This window comes from Pteropus vampyrus, unplaced genomic scaffold, assembly GCF_000151845.1.
Source record: "Pteropus vampyrus isolate Shadow unplaced genomic scaffold, Pvam_2.0 Scaffold148, whole genome shotgun sequence".
Classification (NCBI taxonomy): domain Eukaryota; kingdom Metazoa; phylum Chordata; class Mammalia; order Chiroptera; family Pteropodidae; genus Pteropus; species Pteropus vampyrus.
Genome location: NW_011888929.1, coordinates 3,412,581 through 3,434,861, shown reverse-complemented (window position 1 = coordinate 3,434,861; position 22,281 = coordinate 3,412,581). Strand labels below are relative to the sequence as shown.

Below are 22,281 nucleotides of genomic sequence, written 5' to 3'. Positions count from 1 at the left end.
AAGTCAATGAAGATAACAAACGTTTTGGAAAGTGACATATGTGACATATACCTATCTCCAATACCCATATATATCTTTATTTGGACAAACTGGAATAGTCAATGAGTACTAGATTCCTGACTATCCTTTTGTGACCACAGGGAGATCAAGAAGAGCAAGATGTTATTTAACACAAGTTTCTAAACATTGAAAGTATGTTTCTCTCTCTTCCTTTTAGGCATACTATGTCTAGTCTTATATATACCTTCCCCTTCAATCACCCTTCCCAAACAAATATTGCTAAATCTACAAATTATCTAATAAACTTAATTTATTTACCTTTAAAGTTGTCGTCTCTCAACTTTTTCTTCTCTATTTCTTTCTTCACTACTCCTCTTGCTTCTCTTCTCTTCTCTACTTTCTTCCCCCAGTGAGGATTGAAGGGATGGATAGAAATAAAAGAAGACGGGGAGGTAGAAAGAGAGGGAGAGTGAAGCATAGGGGGAAAGGAAGAAGAAATCATAAAGGAAGAAGAAACAGGAGGAAGTGGAGAAGGAAAATCTAAGTAAGTTGGAAGTAAACATGGAGAAGGAGATGAATGCAAAGGTGAGGAAAAAAGAGGAATAGACGAAGGATGTAAAGGTGGAGAGGTAGAAGAGGAAGGTGAAGGAGAGGCAAGACTGGATGAAGAGGAAGAACACTGTATGGAGGATGAAGAAGAGGATGTAGAAATAGAAGGAGATGAAGACAAAGAAGAGGATGGAGAATGATGGGGAGGTGGATGGGAGAGAATTGAGGCAGGTGGACAGTCTACAAAGGCCTGGGGCAGATTTGATAGTGTTGTGGTTTGTGGAAAAGATTGCTGGACTGACTGAAAAGGATCTAAGCTAGCAGGATGTTCAGACAATGGAACGATATAAGAAAGAGTGGGTACTGATTGATGAGGGGGATGACTGGCTAAACCTGAATGCTTCAAAACAGGGAGAGCTTCCAAAGGGGTTGGAGAAACAACCAGTTGAGTTGGAAGGGAACGATGAACAAGGGCAGGCATTAGAGTGGTTGGGGTACAATGCCGTACTGGAAGGAAATGTTTGGGTTTGAAAGTTTTGTAAAATAACTTGCTCTGTGAGTCAGAATCAGGAATGGTTGGAGAACTTTGGGGTGGGTGGGGTAGATGGTCAGGTAGTCCAGAAGGAACTGGGGCTGGCAAAAAAGGGAAACTGCTAGAAAATCTGGGAGCAACTGGGGCTGGAGGGCGAGGAAGATATTTGATTGGGTTGGACAATAATGGGGCTGGTAAAAAGGTCTTAGGAAGAGTAGAGGAAACAGATGAATGGATAGGCAGAATATGGGGCTGGCGGGTGGGAGAAACAGTTGGATAGCTAGGAAGAATTTGGGAATGGTAGGCCCGTGAAGGAGATAGCTGATCAGTTAAGGAGGGATCAGATGTGGAGACAGCTGGACAGGCAGGAATGGATCTGCACAGGTGGAAAAGCATTTTGACAGGCAGGTAGAGAGACAGCCTTATTAAGATGGCTTTTGGTTTATTGGGCTGCCTTTAGTCTTTTGATTCATATTGTTTTTTGTCCTTAAGGTCCACACATGATCTTCTGATCACTGTGCTCTCACATGGGCTGCGAAATGTACATAGCTCATTCAGGTTTCCCTTTCCCGTTCTTTGCTTTTAGAGTATTTTTACCTCTCAGAAGTCTGATAGTCGTACAGATAATGAATGTAGGCTAGACAATTTGTTCTAAAGCTCTAGTACAAAGGTCAAATAAAGGTCAAATAAACCACTGCTCAGCTCTGGCCAGATTTCTCAGGGTAGCATGTGGTTTAGAATTGATGATCTCACCACAAATACATGGATATTGGAGATAGATATCTAATATCATTGTAAAGTATAAAAATTTAATATAGGAGAAACTATAGCTTCTTTTACCCTATATCTAACAGAAGGGTCAAGTATATTATCTTTGTGATAAGGATTTGGATGCGATGGAAGGCTGATTACCTATATTTTTAATGTCAATCCATTATTAACATTCTTTTATCTCATTATCTCCTGAGGCAGCTTCAATTTTCGTATGAACACATTCTCTGATTTTTCTTGAGGCTTAGCTTTGAATGCTTTCCATGTCTTCATACATTTTTTTTTCTCCTTTAGATGACCACATTATTAACATCTTAAATTGTTTTTATCTACCATTAATATTCCTCATATTAGAACACTTATTTATGGGTACTGATGTACCTCCATTTCTTTGGAAGCTCCCTGTTTCTTGGCATTATAGTCATGTGCTGTATAACAATGTTCTGGTCAACAATGGACCACATATATGACTGTGGTCCTATGAGATTATTATGAAACTGAAAAATTCCTATCACCTAGTCACAGCATAACCATTTTGTCATCTAAGCCCAATGTATTCTTCACATGTTTGTGATGATGCTGGTGTAAACAAACCCACTGCACTGCCATTTGTGTGAAAGTATAGCATATAAATTATGTGATAATAAATGATTATGTTACTGGTTTATGTATTTACAATGCTATATATATATTTTTATCATTATTTTAGAGTATGCTATTTCTACTTATAAAAATAATTTGTTGTAAAATAGTGTGCAGTGCTACACTGTCAGCAGCCTCATACATCTCATGTTTACTGTCTCTTGATTGCACCATTTTCTCTTGCACTTGATCTAATCTCGTGTTGTTTTATACAGTAACATGTTTTACAGGCTTGTAGCCCAGGAGCAATAAGCCATGCCATGAAGCCGAGGTGTGCAGTAGGCTGTACCATCTAGGTCTGTGTAAGTGCACTTTGACATTCGCACAATGATGAAATCCCCTAACTACGCATTTCTTAGAACATATCCCAGTTTAAGTGGCACATAACAGTACTATATTCCACAGCACATTTAATACATTGATTTTGTATCTTGCAACTTTACTGTATTTATTTATTTATTGTTTCTAATAGTTTTTTTTTTTTTTGGTAGCATCTTTAGGATTTTCTATACAGAGAATCATGCCATCAAAAAGTGACAATTTGACTTCTTCATTCCAAATTTGGATGTCTTTTATTTCTTTCTCTTGCCTTACTGCTCTAGATAGCTTCCAAAACTATACTGAATACAAGTGGTGAGAGCAAGCATACTTAATCTTGTTCCTCATCTTAGAGGGAAAGCTTTCAGTTTTTCACCATTAAGTATGATGTTAGCTGAGGGTTTGTCATATATAGCTTTTATTATGTTGAGGCATTTTCTTTCTATACAGATTTTATTAAGTGTTTTAATCATAAATGCATGCTGTATCTCGTCAAATGCTCCTCAACACATTTTAGGTTTATATTCTACAGAAAATGTATTTTTAATGTAACAATAGTTTATCAATATTTGCAGCTTAATTATATTTGTTATAAATAGTACATATAAATACTTCTATTAAATTAACACCTGATCCTTAATATCCTTAATATCTTTTTTGTACAGCATATTATAGTTTATAAAGCATCTTCACATACATTATTTAATATTGCTAGTTATCTGCAGAGAAAATTTCAACTTTTAAATAAGTAAACCATAGTGTTCTCTCTATGAATTGCATACATCTGTTGTTTTTCAAATACATAACATTTAGTGTGTGTATGTGTATATGTAAGTAGATATAGATATCATGAGTCATAGTATATTAAAGTAATATACTATATTATAATAATAATATGAAACTATTGATTCTAATTTAGAATGAAGATAATTTATCATAAAACAAAGATGATGTATGTTATTTAATAGTCGTAGCACAGATTTGGTATAATGATAACTATATATTTTTTTGCTATAGGGAAATTAAAGTTGTTCTGATACTTTACCTCTTCTAAGACTTTAAGGACTGTATACTGTTGAACAAAAAAGTCTATCCTTTCATTCATAATACAAAAAGCTTCTATATTAAAAATATCTGATAACACGAAGGATAACAACTGATACACAAAAAATGAAATCTGAGAGTGAAAAAAACCTGTATATAAAAATGAACATTACTTATTTCTACACTAAATGGTTTGGTATTTTTTATCACTCTAAATTCCTCCTGGACCCTAAAACTCTCTCTAATTGCCTGTCATCTTCCATTTTCAGGCAAGTTTTTCCATAAGTACTCTGTAATTATATTGCCTTCACTGCCTCAACTTCCATTTGGTCCTTAACACACTGCTATCTGGCTTCCACTTCTACTACTTCAATGTACTAATCGTGCTAGTAATTAACTAATTGACCTAATAATTACAAAAATAGACACTCTTGACTGCTATCTTTCTTGACTTTAATTCTCTTGGTTTTCATATTATCATGCTTTCCTGGTTATTTTTCTACTTCTCTGGTTGTTCTTCCTTAGGGTCTTTCTTGAGCTCCTCTTTCTTTGCTTGTCCTTTATATGCTAGAATTTTTTAAAATTATGTGACCTTCTTCTTTGCTTATCTATTCATACATACTCTCTGTGTAATCTTATTTATATTATCTGTGTGATCTTATCTATCTATATGTGAGTGAAGAATTAACAAAATCTGTTCTTTTCTGTGGACCAATTTGACTTTGAGTTAATTTTCTAAGTCTGTTACTCTGGATTTTTAGTAGGATTTCAACTGTATTATAAGGCACATTGATTATGTTAAAAATGACCCTTCATTGGTAATCTGCATCTGGACTGAGAGGACTGTGAATAAAACCATAGATACCTGGTAGGAATCCATAGTTCTGGGTTTCCAAAAACTATAATTATAATTCCTATAATTGCACATGTCCTGCATGGACCTGAAAGCTATACATATGGAGCCATTTCAAAAAATATTGGTCCTGTTTGGAACATAGGCTTTCTAATCTACAGTGGCTGTATATATACTCATTGTGATCTCTTTTCCTTAGAGCTGAGCTGTCTGTCACTTGTGGGGAGAGGGGCATAGCAAAGACTGGCCCTTTGACTGTTTTGTGGCCTGCCATGAGGATTCCTCCTATTGAAGATGGACATGCAGTGTTTTCTGTCCTCTGATTGAAGCCAAACATGGCTTATCGTAGTCATGAGAATTTGATTGTTTAGCCAAACCCAAGACTACCACGGGTGGGTATTGAACCAAGGCTTTTAGTTTCATCCATTCATTGGTAACTATCATATCTATCTTATGGCCCAGATTTTTTACCATGAGAAACTGGCCCTGGAACATCCCCAAATCCTCCTGATTTTCCTGCCACTATTCTCTCCATATTCAAGCTCACAATTTACTATCCCCCTTTCACTGACTCCCTCTTTTAAGCGTCTTCTTCTCTACTTCCCTCATTTTGATAAATGGTTTCACTAATTAATTAATTATTAATTAACCAAACTCAATCTCCAGAGTCATCCCTGACTCCTCTGAATCACTTCTCAGTTCTTAAACAGTTATCAAATCATGTTGATTCTGCCTCCTAACAGTGCTCAAGAAGTCATCATTTTCATTTAGTAAAGAACCACTTAATGTGATTTTCCCATCTTTAGTCTTATCCAGTTCTTTCCCACTCTGGCAATATTTCTAAAATGTAAATGCTGTATGCTCGCTTTAAATCTTTCAGCAATTGTTTTTAGAACAAACTCCTGGCTTCCAACCAGCCTATCTTCTCACTGTACACGCTAGCCAAACTGAACTACTTTCAGCTACTTTAACACAACATGTTCTTTCATGCTTTTTCACACACCAATTATTTTCTCTGTCTGGAGTTCTCTCTTAATGTTTGTCTCTGATGAAGAGCCTCCTCATTTATTAAGCTTCAGGTCCAGTTTATACCCTCGAGAAGTGTTCACTCATGTCAGTGATGTTTCTCCATTAAAAGTATTTATTGAATACTTCCAATACGCACAGCGCTGAGCCAAGCACTGTAGGGAATACCTGAATGTGTAAAATTTAGCCATTATTCTCTAGAAAATTACAATCTGGTTCAGGAGACATATGTACATATAAAAATTAAGCAACAACATATTCAATTATGACTTTCTAATTGCTTTGATCTCTCATTTAATCTCAGATCAAATTGTTTTTATACATTTCTCCTTAAATATTTATCTCTACTCAGAAGCCTCAAATAAAATTTAGTAATCTTGCCAAACTTATATCCTTTCATTATGTTCCTTTTTATTTTTAAAGTCACCAAGTTCCTTCAGTAACCAAAACTCAAAATTTCAGCTTCTTTTTTTTTTCTTTTTCCATTTTTTATTCCATCATATACCAAAGTCATAATCTATTCTTTCTATGAAATATCTATCCCTTCACTACCACCCTTTTAATGTTAGTCCTCTTAAATTCATAACTGGATCCTCCTGATTTTTCTGCTATTATACTCTTCATATTCCAATTCTTATGCTTCTACCTGATTAACATTCTTAAACTCTTATCTTTATGTCACTTCTCTGCATTGTGAAAAGGCATTTTCATTCATTTTTCTCTCTCATTCTTTTCTTCTGACCACCCAAAATATTTTTATTCTTTATCAGATCTGTCCTTTCTCTACTAGACAAAATAGTACTATTCTAGTTTAGGCAGTAATGATCTATCCCTTGGATTGTCTCATTAATTTTCTCTGGTCTCCTTGCCTCCAATTCCTCGCCATCCTTTTAATTCTCCAGCACTCATACCAGTTACCTTTCTAAAATAATAAAGAGGATTATATCACACCCCGCTTAAAATCCTCCACTGGTTTTCTACTTGTTATAGGATAAAGTCCAAGCTTCCTAGCTAGACACGCAAAAATTTCACATCTGATTTCAATCTGCATTTCTAGATCATTTTCTGTCCTACCAGTAACACATCCACACTGAACAAATTCTATTTCCTTAAGGGTCTGTGCCTTTTATAACACTGTAGGCTTAAACATGCCTAAATCCAATTTATGCTTTATTGGACAATTCATACTCATCTTTTAAGTCTTCTTCCCAACCTTCAATCTTGTACTTCTTTATCATGTTGCTAATATTTCTGTAACAGCCCCTGTTACATGGTATTACACATGTATTATAATGTAACTATCATTACACTGTATTATAATGTAACTACAAGACTTCTTTGGACAGAGGATCATATCTTATTCATGTTTTTATCTTTTATCTATTGTTCTATCACTCTTTTCCTTTCACAGCCAAGCTACACTTGTTATCTTTACTTTCTTGCTCTCTATTTCTTTATAACTCATTGCAATCTCTTTTCTGTCCCAATGACTTCAATAAAATTGCTCTGACAAAAGTTGCTAGTGTGACGTTTTGTTGTAGAAAATAATGACACATAGCTTCTATGCTGGATATTCTCTTTGCCATTTCAGATTCACTTCTCTACTTGTCTCTGCTTGGCAGAGACTGAAGGATCCCTGGCTTTTTGATTTGTGGATGAGTTTGGCCAATGAAGGCACTTGGCAAGAAATGGGAGGGTGACAGAAGGAAGAGGTTTTTTGATAATTATTCTTCTGGCTTCCTCTCTTCTGGGCTTGGATTAGCAGTAGAAATGTTCCTCTATTTAGACTACAGGTCCTGTCTGGCAGTCCTCCTCTATAGTCACAGCTTTTCTCAGTTCAGGTCTGTGTGGTAATACTGACTTTGTTTCTGTTCTAGAGGTGCTTTACCATTCTTTGTTGGCTTCCCAGTCCCTTTCTTAACCTCTTTACAGTCACCCTTTTAAATGTACCACTTGTTTCCTGTCAAGATCCTGATGAATATAATTTTTTATGTTATTAGTTCCCTAGAAGGCATCGATCTCTACAATCTGTTTTCCCCCCCATTAAACTCTCTCCTTCCTTAGTTTTCATCATCAACCTAGTCCTATCATCAACCATTCTGTTCTCATTTGCATGCTTCTCTTTTTTTTTTTTTCACGTCTTAAATGTTGTTATTCAGTGTTCTAGCCTAGTCCTGCCATCACAGTACATATTCTCCAAGGCTGATCTGATCTCATCAGTTGTGTTGGCTTCCAATATCTTAAGCTTAGATCTTTCTCTGGAGCTCTAGAGCCATATAATTTCAGTTACGTATAATAAAATAACCTACTGTTTTGTCCTCTTCAATCCATTATCCATACTTGTTCACAATAGAATGGAATGATGTTAAAAAAGAAAAGCTGATTTTATCATCCATTTGCTTAATGTCCTTCATTGACATCTCTTAAACTCTCAAGATAAAAGTTTATATTCCTAAGCATACAGATGTATTTATCTCACCAATCTCATATCTAGCCAAGCTATTGGTATTTTCCATTCTATCATTCAGCCACACTCTTATGCCTACAACACATCTTTCCTTCAATTACTCTTGGCGTTTGCACATGCTCATCCCTCTATCTGGAATGCCATTTGCCTACTTGTTTTATGATTAATTTCTGTTTTCTTCAAAGCTTTGATGAAGAGTCTACTATTCTTTGAGGTCTTTCCTGAACTATAATGAAGACTAAGGATGAATTTAATTGTCCTTAGTTGTGATCAAGGGAACTATTGGCCACAAGTATTCTAAAAATGGAAATACTTGGTAAATAACACTATGTACAGGTAAAATAGTAACATAATTCATGTCTGAAGTGTAGCTGTTTTTATGTAAATAAATATTAAATATTATCATTATTACTCATTTGGTACTATTCTATACCTTTAAAGCATTATTTCACTTCTCTCCTACATTATATACTAGGGATTATATTTTATAATGTTATACTTCTCCATATCCTCTACAGTGCTTGATCTAGTGCTATACATGCAATAGCTTCAATAAACATTTGTAATAAATAAATGGAAAATACAGGATGTCAGAGGATACTCTGTAGTTAGATGGTCCATTCTATTGTTTCCAGATGACTCATTTAAGATAACCTTGGAGAGGAAGCAGGAGACACTGCAGCTTTTTCACGATAACAAGGGAAGATTTTCATTGAGGAAAACCCATTTCTACTATATAGTTACTCCTTTTACCTATATATATTACTCCAATCAACACAATTTTTCATCAGTAAAGATGAATAACCAATATCAATATTTTAAAATGGTTTTGATGATAGTTTCCATAGAAAATTATTCAACATAAGCAGCACTATAATACTAAAGACAACAAATTGAAAATTTTCCTTATTCATGAAGCAATTTATATTCCACTCTACCTTAGAGGTGAGAAGTAACTGATAAAAAGGCCTACAAACTCAGCAACTAGAAAGCTATTCAATTGTTGTGCATTAATATTTACACATTATAATCATAAATTCCTTACCTCCAGTTTATTGTTGGTCTGTGCGAAGAGGGAAAGTTCACTTTTGATTTTAAATTGGGTTCTTGAATTTGTTTGAGGGCTTCTTCTAATGGAGGAACTTGTTTTTGAAAAACTGAGGAGATAATAAAGAAAGATCAAATAGTACAGAATCATATTCAATGATCTCTTTATATATAATTTAACTGGTCAATGATAAAATACTACTTTAAAACTTTGATAATAAGAAAATATTTTTTAGAATAATCTAAATAGTTTAAATTTAGACATATAATTCTCCAAAGAGAAATTGTTACATCAAAATTCTCATCACCAATTTTAAGGATATTTATCAGGAAAAAAGAAACTTTGAGAAATTTTGAGGCTGTTCATTTTTGCATGCAAACCCTATTATATTTGATCTTGGAGTTCCATATATTTCTGACAAAATTTATAAATATTCTTATGAAGAAAAGGGGAAGCTGTAAAAATACCAACATGTTTTGAGCACTTACTGTTATAGACATTTTTTTTTAAGTACTTTGTATTATCTAATTTAATGCTCATTTTGGCCTATTTTTAAAAAATGTTTATATTTTTATTTTTTTCAATGATAGCTGACATACAATATTTTATTAGTTTCAGGTGTACAACATAGTGATTAGACATTTACATAACTTATGAAGTGATCACTCTAATAAACCCAGTACCCATCTGAGAGGCAGATGTTATTTGAATCTCATTTTGCAACTGGAGAAACTGAGGCATAGAGAATGTGTGTGACTTGTTCAAAGTCATACATTATACAGACACTCATCCACACACTACTTTGCATAACCTTTAATTCAGCTTCTTGTTTAAATTAAAACAGGTGTCTTTTAAGAATACTGCTTCTCTTGAAGCCCTCTTAAGTAGAGATATTATTTTTCTCCCATCACATACTACATATAACTCAAGGCCTGGAGGTAGCACAGTTGACTTTGCTCTTCACTGACACCTCCAAACTGTGTTTTCTCATTTCTCCTTTAAAAACCCATGTCATTAGGCTATTCTATTATTACAATGTTTATTACTTACTCTAAAATGTTTAAGCGAAACCAGTATATAATTATGCATGGGTTAGTTCAAACTTGAACTCCAGAGATGGTCCATTTCCCTAATCAAGGGGTAATAGTATATACTAATGAAGAATACACAGTTATGAGATTGTTTGCTAGATATTCTAATCATAAAGAACCAATCCTCTTGAGGCAGATACTATCAAGCTATAGATTTTGACCACTTTTTAATTAGCATATTTAGTGTCGAAAATAGTTTTTTTGAAATCTAAGTGCAAATTTTATTTACTAATAATCACCAATTGATTCAATTAAAGTAAAACTCCCAATTAAATAGTTAAATGTTTATGGTGGGAGCAGAAGAATATTTTGCCACATTCATTTTCCCTAATGAAGACATTTAGCTAGAATTTTAGCCTTGAAAATGTCATATGAGCATATAAATAACTAAACACATGTCTACATATGTTTTCAAATAAATGTGTATAAATATCTACACATACATTTAGATAAATACATGTAGATAAATGTAATAGAGATACACTTACAGATAAAATACAAACACATATATGTAAAAAGGTTTCACATCTTTTACATCTGTCAGTCTCTAAATCAATGAATAAATTTAATGCAAACCAAGTTTTAAAAATCCAACTTAATTTTGAGGGAAATCATCAAAACAATTAAAATTTCTGGATAAATAAACAAAAAGGAAGAGATTACTTGCTTTATTAGACATTAAAATGTTTTAAAGCTTAGGTAATTAAAACAATATGATGAGACAGATAAATGGAAAAAAATAGTAAAGCAGTATCACTTGTGTGCATATAATATATGATAAAGAAAATATATACAATGGAAAAGATCTAGATTATTTTTTCTCCCAGCTTTACTGAAGTATAATAGACAATTAGTTGCTCATATTTACATTGTACAATTCAATGAATTTTTTTCCCATTATAGTTGGCATACAAAAATATATCAGTTTCAGTTGTACAGGATAGTGATTAGAGATCTATATAACTCATGAAATGGTCAGCCCACTAAATCAAGTTATTTACCCTCTTCCCCCTTACATATTTTTTACATTGTTGACTATTTTCCTTATGCTACATTTTATATCTCCATAACTATTTTTTATCTATCCATTTGTACTTCTTAATCCCTTTGCACTTTTTCACAATCCCTTCCTCCCCAAACCCCCAACCCTTCTCATGGTCTAGTAGCCCTCAAAATATTATATTTATGAGTTCGTTTCCATTTTTGTTGTTGTTTATTTTGTTCTTTAGATTCCACATGTATGTGAAATCGTGGTATTTGTCTTTCTCTACCTGACTTACTTCATTCAGCGCAATATCCTCTAGGATTTACCAAGGCGATATCTTTTTCCATCCCCTTCCTTTTAGTCTGTGTGTGTCTTTTAATTGGAAGTGAGTCTCTCGTAGGCAGCATATATAGGGGTCTTGGTTTTTTTTTTTTTTTTTTTTTATCCATTCAGCTTCCCTATCTTTTGGTTGGAGCACTTAATTCTTTTCCATTTGAGGTACTTGTTGATAAATATGTAGTTATCACCATTCGTTATTCATGTTTTTGATACATGCTTTTTCTTTTTAAAGAGGTCCCTCCAACATTTCCTGTAATATACTGGCTTGGTGTTGATGAATTCTTTTAGCTTATTTTTGTTTGGGAAGCTCTTTCTCTGACCTTCGAATCTAAATGATAGCTTTGCTGGATAAAGTATTCTTGGTTGTAGATCCTGGGTTTTCAAACACTTTGAATATTTTGTGACGAGCTCTTCTGTCTTGAAAAGTTTCTTTTGAGAAATCGGCTGCCAGTCTTATGGGAGCTTCCTCATAGGTAATTAACTGCTTTTTTTCTTGGTGCTTTTAAGAGTCTCTCTTTGTATTTAACCTTTGGCATTTTAATTATGATGTGTCTTGGTGCAGGCCTCTTTGGGTTCATTTTTTTGGGGACTCTCTGAGCTTCCTGGGGTTGTAGGTCTATTTCCTTCAACAGGTTAGGGAAGTTTTTCATTATTATTTCTTCAAATATATATTCAACTTCTTGTTCTCTTTCTTCAGATACCCCTATGACAAAGATGTTGTCATCTTTAATTTTGTCTCATAGGATCCTTAAATTATTGTATTCTTAGTTACTTTTTTCTTGCCATTCTGATTGGGTGTCCTTTGCTATTCCATCCTCTATATTGGTGTTTCGATCCTCTTCTTCCTCCACTGTTGATTTCCTCTAAAATACTCTTCATTTCAGATAATGTATTCTTTATTTCTGACTGGTTCCCTTTTATAATTTTTATCTCCATTTTTATGTTTTTTTTTTTAATCTCTTTGCTAAAGTTCTCACTGAGTTCATCTATACTTCCCTTAATTTCATTGAGCATCTTTATAACCAGTGTTTTGAACTCTGCATCTGTTAGATTGCTTGACTCCATTTTTCCTTGATTTATGTTCTATTCTTTCATATGGTTTTTGCTTCTTTGTTTTCCCATTTTGCCTGCCTGTCTGTTTTTATGTACTAATCAAAGCTTCTAAGTCTCTCGGTCTTATTAGTGTGGCTCTGGTAGTAAGTGTCCAGTAGCATAGTTCTGAGAGGGGTTCTGTCGCAGGCCACGTTTAGCCCCAGCCTGTGTCTCTCCGGGGCCACCTGTTAAGATTCAGGAAGCAATATACAGATGCTGTGCTTATAGTTGTCTCAAGAAGCCACGCCAGAAATTGAGGTCAGTTGCCACCAGTGTGAGTCTTGGCGCTGCTCAGCAAGTGGCACAGGAGTTGCCAAGGCCACAGCTGGATGTGGCTTGGGTAGGGCCATGAGTTGAGGGAGGTGGAGTTTCAGAAATCCTCTGGGCAGAGCAACCTCTGTTATCCAGTTTGATGATGTCTCAGCTATGGCAGTGCTGCATCCGCACACTGGGAGTGGGGAGGGCTCAACAGAAGAACAATGGATATTGCCAGCATTTCTGCCCAGGAGAGAGCCTCACCTCCAGTCCTCGCTCTGACAACTCAGTGTCCTCCTGTAAATCTTTGGTGCCCTCCAAATAGCTGACCTGGCGCTGGTGATCAGAACAAGCAGGTCCGTCACCCTAAAAGTCTGGTTGTGGACTGGCCATTTTACTGCTGCTGCTGTCTGCTGCTGCCATACCTTTTGTCCTATTCAGCCGCTTGGGACCGGGCAGTCTTGTGTCTTCGCTCCCTCCTACCTCTAATTGTTGCAGGGTGATTTCTCATTCTCTCCCTAGTTGTAGGGCTTTTGTCCTTCTAGACCCCCAGGCAACTCTGCTTGCTGTTTGCTCTGTGTTTCGGTCTCAACTTTGATGTGGTTGCAAGAGGGGAAGAATGCAGCTTCTATCATCTATGCCATTTTGCCCCTGACATCTCCAAAATGGGTTTTTATTAGTGAAAATAATAGCCTGTTGAGTAGCCTGGTGAATATTAAATATAGGCTTTCTTTGTTGAAATTAAAGGTATTCAAAACAAGTGAATTTTGCTACAAGCATTTTAATCACTCTCAACAGCTGCATGAACAGAATAAGAATCTAGGGAGGTCTATATCCTTTACCCTTATAGATGGCATCTGAAGCTTGATCTCTAATCAGTCTTGGGTCCAGACATTAATATAAGAACATTTCTGATTGTTCAATGCCAGAAGGTACAGAATTCAATCTTTGGAATGTGGCTGTGTATGCCTAAGTAGGCCTTTCGTTTAAGGTATAGTCAGAGAACCTAAAAGGATAGAGAACTGAGACTTTATTGAGCTTACTGAACAAGTTATATGATTTTTTTTTTTTTTGCATCTGTTTTGCTAATGAATGTCTAGTTATGCTAGATTATAGTCTGAGACTTACTTTTATTAACTTCTACCACTTGTCAAAGAGAACTTCAAAACTAACTAAAACTAACTTAGGTCAATTTACGGCCACCATTACTACTTCTTGTTGCTGTTATCTAATGACCTCTAGTCAATACCTCTCATTCACTGATGATAATTTAAGCCTACATTTTTGAGTACTTACTGTGTATTAGGGCTTTATTATATCATTTAATCCACTAGCTCCAATCCTTCCCAATCTTTTACTCTAATATTCTCACTCTAACAATTTTCTAACCTTATTGAAACCCTCAATATGTTGCCCTTCTTTGTAGCAAAGAGAAGAGTCAGCTATTATGCATATGTGGTAAAACATTAGTATTAAACACTCATAAAACACTCATATTTTGGGAATAAACTAAAATAATAGACAAATTGTCATCTCACATAGTTTTGTTCTTCACTGATAGTGAATTTTCTTAAATTATTAATTTATTTTGTATAGGTAATATATTCATATTCAGAAATAAGTATATATGATACACATTTGAAGGTTTTGCTCTCCTTGGTCATTTATGTGTTCCTTCACTGTTTCTTTATGCAAATACAAGCAATATAAATATATATTCTAATTTTCTTCTTTTCTAACATGGAATCAGAATATTATGTATCTTGATCTGGACCTTGTTTTTATTTATTTTTATTTATATATTTTTTATTTTTTAAATTTGTTTCGAGTATACAGTATATTGGTTAGACATTTATATAATTTATGAAATGATCCCCTTGATTACTCTATCACCTATCTGGCTCTATGTATAGCCATTACTATACTATTGACTATATTCCCTATTCCGTGCTCCCCATCCCTGTGACCATCTCTCAACTACTAACTTGTTCCTCTTTAACCTTTCAGCGCTTTCACCCAGCCTCCCAACCCCCTTCAACTCTGGCTGTCATGATTGTCCTCTGTATTTGCGAGTCTATTTTCAATTAGTTTGTTCTTTTTGTTCCTTAGATTTTACATATAAATGAAATCATATGTATTTATCTTTCTCTCTCTGACTTACGTCATTTAGCATAATAACCTCTAGGTCCATCCGTGTCATTGCAAATGGTAGGATTTCAATTTTTTATGGCTGAATAATATTCCATTGTACATATGAACCATAACTTCTTTGTCCAGTCATCAGTTGATGGGCATTTAGGTTGCTTCCATAACTTGGCTATTGTGAATAGCACTGCCATGAACATAAGGGTGCATAGATCTTTGCATAGAATTAAGTGTTTTGGTTTTCTTTGCGTAAATACCCAGAAGTGCAATTGCTGGGCCAAAAGGTAGTTCCATTTTAAATTTTTTGAAGAACATCCAGACTGTTTTCCATAGTGGTTGTACCAATTTGCAATCCTACCAATAGAATGCAAGAGTTCCCTTTTCTCCACATCCTCGTCAACACTTGTTTTTTGATTTATTGATGATAGCCGTTTTGACAGGTGTGAGGTGATATCACATTGTGGTTTTAATTTGCATTTCTCTGATGATTAATGAGCTTGAGAATATTTTCATATGTTTATTGGTCATCTGTATTTCCTCTTTGGAGAAATATCTATTCAGGTCTTCTGCCCATTTTTTAATTGGATTTTTTGTTGTTGTTGAGGTGTATGAGTTCTTTATAAATTTTAGATATTAACCGTTTATCAGATGTATCATAGGCAAATATCTTCTCCCATTCAGTAGGCTGTCTTTTCATTTTGTTGATAGTTACTTTTGCTGTGTAAAAACGTTTTAGTTTGATGTGGTCCCATTTGTTTATTCTTTTGTTTCCCTTGCCCAAGGAGATATAGCCAAAACGATTTCTAGTAGCAATATCAAAGTTTACTGCCTATGTTTTCTTCTAAAGTTTTATGGTTTTGGGTCTTACATTTAAGTCTTGAATCCATTTTGAGTCTACTCTTTTGTATATGGTGTAAGAAGGTGGTCTAGTTTCATTTTTATTCATGTATACGTCCAGTTTTCCCCAACATTATTCATTGAAGAGACTGTCTTTACCCCATTTTATATTATTGTCTCTGTCATATATCAAATGAGTGTATAGACATGGATTTATTTCTGGTCTCTCTTCTTGTTCTATTGATCTATGTATCTGTTTTTCCTTCACCAGGTTGGGGAAGATTTCTGTCATTATTTCTTCAAATAGATTCTCAATCCTTCACTCTCTTCTTCTGGTACCCCCATGATGTGAATGTTGGTATGCTTCATGTTGTCCTAGAGGTCTCTTAAACTATCTTTATTAAAAATTTTTTTTTTTCCTTATTGCTGTTCTGATTGGGTGATTTCTGCTACCCTGTCTTCCAACTCACTGATTCGATCCTCCGCTTCATCTAATCTACTGTTGATTCCTTCAAGTATATTTTTCATTTAGGTTATCGTATATTCTTCTGTTTTGACTGATTCTTTTTTATGGTTTCTATGTCCTTTTTTATGCTTACTGTTCAAGTCCTCATTAAGATCATTTATTGTCCTCCTAAGTTCATTGAGCATCCTTATAACAAATGTTTTAAACTCTGTCTCTGGTAGATTGCTTGCCTTCATTTAGTTTAGTTTTTTCTTTTTATCCTGGAGTTTTCTCTTGTTGTTTCATTTGTGGCATGTGTCTTTGTTTTCTCATTTTAGTTGCCTCTCTGTTCATTTCTATGTTTTAGGAAGATTTGTTATGTCTCTCTGCCTTTCCCAGATGGCCTTATGTAGTAGGTTACCAGTGTGGCCCTGTGGCGTAGTCTCCCTAATCACCTGTGCTAGAGGCTCTGGGTGTATTCTTTGTATGGATTGTGTGTGTTCACCTGTTGTAGCTAAGGCTTTATTGCTGTTAGCATGTCAGTAAATGGGATTGACTCTCAGGCTGATTAATTGGAGATTGGCCATGCCCACAAGGTATGAGTTGCTGTGTGGAGGCTGACTCTTAGAGTAGAATTTGCCCTAGCAGGCTTGGGTACCTGTTGAGACCACCCTTTGTATGTACCACTTATGAGGCTAGTCAGGTGTTGCTCTGCTGTGTCTGATGCCAGCCTCCAGATGTGTTGGTTCTGTGGCCCCTTTGGAAGGGCTCCCAAGTAGGCCAAGGTCAGCTGCTGCCTTTCATTTTTTGAGGCTACCTGGTCGGAGACACAAAGCGATCGTGGATGGTTGCCTTCTATGCTGGATGTGAAGGTAAGCGGGAGAGACAATGCTGTAAGCCGCAGTCCAGTTACCCCCAGTATCAAGCCTGGGGCAGTTTAGCAAAAGGTCTATTGCACCTTAAGCTCTGAGGTTGCCTACCAGTTACCCATAAGACTGTGCAACTGGAAGAGCCTTTTGGGTGGTACACGAATTGCGATGGTGGGGACCCAGGGAGTCACTGAGATAGAATAAGCAGATTTCCCTTAGTCACTGCAGTGTCAATTTTCATGTTAGTGCTATCTATGGCTTCCTGTAAAAGTCTCAGATCACAGCAAGGCCAGTTGCTGCCCACTTCAGGTCTGCAAACACCTGAGGTCTTTTAAAAAATACTCTAGCTTGGGGCAGGGTTTGTGGCCTGCCACCTGTCTCTCCAGTGATGCACAGGCCTTGTGCGGGCTGCAGGAGCTGAGTGCTATTGTTTGCTATTGAGTTTGTAGCCCAAGGAAAGCACGGGGTGGGGTTGGCTACTTGGGAATGAGCATACCACAGGTAATTTATGGATTGGGTGGGACAGGGAATCAGGGAGACGCAGCACCATCAGGCCAATACAGCATCAGAATTGCTGCCAGTTCTGAGTCTGTGAACTCCCTCAAAAGTCACAGATCACAGTGAGGACAGCTGCCATCTGCATCAGGCTCACAAAGCCCTGTGATCCATGCAAGAGATACTGCAGCTCATGCTGGCAGCAGTGGTCAGCCACCACATGTCTGCCCTAAATTGTGCATATTGATCAAGCCTAGGTTTGTTTCCTGCACAGAATGCATGGCCCCGAGAAGGGGCAGGGTAGGGGTGACTTCTTGGCAACAGGCCATTGTGGACAATTCGTGGTTTGGGTAGGGAGGGCTGATCTCACCAGGCCAATGCAGCTTCAAAATTGGCTGTGCGGGGGAAGGGTTCAACACAGGCACAATGGCTCCCATCTGTACACTGCTCTGGAGGGGGTTCCAAAAAAAGGAACAATGGTGGCTGCCCCTCCAGCCCTTGCTCTGGCACCATACAACTCAGTCTTTCCTCATATGTCTCTTGTGCCTCCTGAGCTGCCGACTCTCTGCTGGAGCCCAGGGTGAGTGTCTGCAGGTGAGTCTGTGCATGGGTACTTTAAGCGGGGGACATCTGGGTTTTCAGTTTCCTTCCATCTATCTCACCCTAATGGCTAGAATCTTCACTGATTTTTATAGTCAGATTTTGTGGTAACACTTCTTCCTGGGCTGCGGAGCCCCCCACATAGGGCTAGGACTCCTGTCTCCTTCAGGGGTGCCTCTGCAGCCACACAACTGATCACATCTTTTTCTTTTTTTTAAAAAAACTACTTTTTCTTTTGCTTTCTTATATATTATTTTCTTTGTTTACTTTTGTTTCCCATATGCTTCCTAGATAACCACTTTTCAAAATCCACTTGTTTTTCTTGCTCCACCTATAGTACATACTTAGTGTGCATAAAGAATTTTATTTTAGGACTCATCCTCAATTTGTGTCTATATTCTGATATTTAGATTATCTTTCCTATGGCTTCATTTATCAATTATGTATCTACTCATTAGTGACTCTTAAATATACATTTCTATTAATATCTTTTCCTTAAATTTTAGACCCATATTTCTACTCGATGATTTGATTTCCCCATTCAGATGAGCCATGGGAAGCTCAAAGTCAATGCATTTAAAATTTAGTAAATGATCTTTCCTACCTCTAACCCAATTTTCCTCTTTATTTGTAAACTTGATTAATATTATTATTACCTGCCAAAAAAATTAATTCATTAAAAAAGTACTTATTGAATGCTAAAAATGTGTGAGAGGCCCTGCGCTAAGGGGGACTGTTCTCCTGGCCTTTCTTCAACTGCTCTGTCAATTAGGACCGAATCCTATTGATTATACCTCCTGACTATATTAGCTCTTATTATCCTATCCAGTGCAGTCCTTTAATTTAGCAGCTTAACACATTTTACCACAAATACTAGAATAATCTCCTTCTACTCTGTCTAATCTAGTATGTCTCTACTTCAATGCATCTTCCATGTTGTAACTGTAATTATCTTTCTAACAAACAAGTCTACTTATAGCAGAGACCCCTAGTTTCCTACCTAATATCAATTTTCCTTTTCTTTCTTGGCAACGGACTCTATATTGTTAATGGTGGTAATATAGCCACATAAAAATTTTTTTTTCAGTTTTCCTTGCAGATGGAGGTGCCAATTGGATATAAACAAATAAAGATATAAACAATTTAAAGGTAGCTAAGAGGTATACCATTTTGTCCTTTACATTTTTTCCTTCTTCCTGACTGCAGCACTGACATGATGGCTAAAGCTCCAGCAGCTAATACGTGACCATCAGGGTGAAGCTAAACCACATACTAAGGATGGTTGAGCTAAGAGACATAAGGAGTCTGGGTTTCCAGTGAAACTGCATAACTGTCAAACCAGCTTTCGACTGTCTACCTCAGGATTTCAAATTATACGAGAGAAAAATAAACCTCTATCATATTTAAACTATTATTATTTTTAGCAGTATTACTAGCTACCTTTGCTTACAGTATGATCTCTTACTGACACAATAATGGCTTACATTCCAGTTAAGAAACTTTAAGTTTGAAAACTGGTTCCAACTTATTTTTCTAGCCTCAGATCCTTTTTTTTTTTTCCTCTTTTTTTCCATCTGATGCTTCGGTATACTGAAATACATAATTTATTTGCAAAAACTGTACCTTCTTCTGGGAAGATTTTCACCTTCTCTTTGCCTGGCAAAATGCTTATTCTTCAAAACTGAAATTAAGTCATTTTTCCAGGGGTGATGTCCTGGATGTCCCTGTATAGGTTTAGTGTTCTTTCCTCTGTGTTCTTACAGTACTTTTTGCATTCTGCTACTATGGCAATTGCTATCATATTTATTGATGTTGTTTATATTACTCTCATTTCCACAATAAGCTGTGAGTTGGATTTCTTTGTATCTCCTCTTAGCCCAGGGCTTAGTACAACTTGGTACAACATACTTGGTATAACATTCCTTTGTTGAATACATAAAGAAGCTGCCTATCCCTTTTCTATTTGAAGCTTTGACATTTTGTTGCTAATTCTGTTACTATTTAAGGTATAAAAAATGTAGATGGATACTAAAGACTGAACCATAATCATATTTAAATTCTTATTTGGTTCCAGGTTTCAGATTGTTGCATTATATCTCTCTGTAGACTCTTTTTATTTTGCCAGTCTCTCAAATATGAATTTGAACCAAAATGTCAGTAAATGTGACACTAATTTACTGAACCTAAATGTTAAAATTTCCTTTATTAAGCTTCTTACTAGATCAATTTAAAAAGACAAAACGCTGTAAGCCATTATGAAGCAGAATGAAACATGTGAATGTTTAAAATTTACTAAAAGAGCCAACAAAATATGCTCCAAATTCAACCTAAATTAAATTGCCATTTTTCATTTGGTTGAAGTCATACTACTTAAAAAGTCATATGAATCTTTTTAGTTTAAATTTCCACTTTGTTACTTATTTTATTGTCTGCTCAAGTCAAATGTGATTATAACTTTCATTTAGTTCTCATATTCTTCTAGAAATTAAGATACCTGCTCTCCTCCTCTGTGAAAGAGGAATATGGGCACGCTGGAATTTTTCAGTAACTTCTTCAAACTTCTGTTTTCTTTGTTGAAGTATTTGTTCTCTGATTTGGTGTTCTTTTTCTTCTTGTTCTTTTCGTTTCTCCTCAAAAGCTCTATATTTAAAACATAAAGAAGATAACAGAATTAGACAATACATTTTTAAAATCTCAACACAAAATACTTTAAAAACAGTGCATTTATTATGCAATGATGTTTTCATACTTAAAACGTTTACTTACTTAGAAATAACACATTTGAAATGGAAAAAAAAAGCCCTCAGCTAAGAATTTAAATATATCTGTAAGTGGTCATTTCAAAACTTTATCCAGGTCTTTTGCTACAGTGGAGTTTGCAGGAAGATGGAGGACTACATAAAAGCAGGGTTTGTCTCCTCCCAGGTCCGCATTGAAATTACAACCAAATTATAAAATAATCAACGTGGAGGATCACCTGAAGTCCAGCTGACTGTTAACACCTATGTCTGATAATATAAAGGAGCCACATCTAAGCCGGTAGGAGGTGCAAAGTCGTGAATGGGGCTGGACCTGCACCCTCTTGTGGTAGAGGATCACAAGGAGGGAGAGTGAGGCTGCAGAGGCTCTCCTGAAGGAGAGCCGGGTCCTGGCCTCATTCAGGGGCTCGTCAACCCAGGGTCCCAGCACAGGGAAAAGGAGATTCCAATAACTCTGACTGTAAAAACCAGAGGGAATTCCGGCCATCTGGGTGAGATGGAAGGAGACTGAAACCCTTGACACCCTTTCGAAGGACCCGCTCATAGGCTTTCTGACCTGTAGACACTCACCCAAGACACTGGCAGTGGGTCAGAGGCTCACCGGGATCCATAATGAGAAAGTCTGCATTATCTGGTGCCAGAACAAAGGCTGGAAGAACAGCCACCATTGTGCCTTACTCCAGCCCCTCTACTGGGTAATCTACAGACCATGCCAGCTTGACTGTGCAGACCCCTCCCACAGGGACATTAGGAAGCACTGGCCTGAGAGATTCAGCCATCGCCTAGGCTTTTGTTGCTGATGGTTACCACGCTCTGCACCAATTCAGGCCCAAGCATTCCCAGTTGGCAGCTAGTGCTGTGAACCGCAATTCCAAGATAGTTTCAGGCAGATCACTGCTGCCAGCACAAACTTGGGTGGATATCTGGGACCTGTGGGCCAGTCCCAGACAGCAGCTGGTCTTGCTGCGATCTGGGACTTCTGTGGGAATGTGGGAACGGTTACTAAAGTTTCAGCAAGACTGAAGATATATTGATCTGACTGCAATTGTCTCTCTGAGACCCCACCCCACCCTACCCACAAATTGCCCCAGGCGGGCCCATTGACATGAACTGCCATAG

At 36.3% G+C, this 22,281-nt stretch overlaps 1 protein-coding gene across 8 annotated transcripts in view; it reads right to left on the bottom strand.

Annotated features, from left to right (window-relative positions):
• CEP126 (centrosomal protein 126) overlaps nt 1-22,281 on the bottom strand; it is a 93,516-nt gene that overhangs the window by 38,994 nt on the left and 32,241 nt on the right. For 7 of the 8 annotated variants that reach the window (XR_002782541.1, XR_002782542.1, XR_002782543.1 and 4 more), the window contains exons 3-4: nt 20,898-21,043; nt 9,248-9,359 (exon numbers count right to left, since the gene is read on the bottom strand). Coding sequence is in view for 4 of the 8 variants with exons in the window: in XM_011369441.2 (XP_011367743.2) it covers nt 9,248-9,359; nt 20,898-21,043 (258 nt within the window). In the remaining 4 variants the exon portion in view is untranslated. Of the gene's footprint in view, nt 1-318; nt 1,458-9,247; nt 9,360-20,897; nt 21,044-22,281 lie in introns of those variants that run through there. The other variant, XM_023536126.1, reaches the window with a different exon arrangement.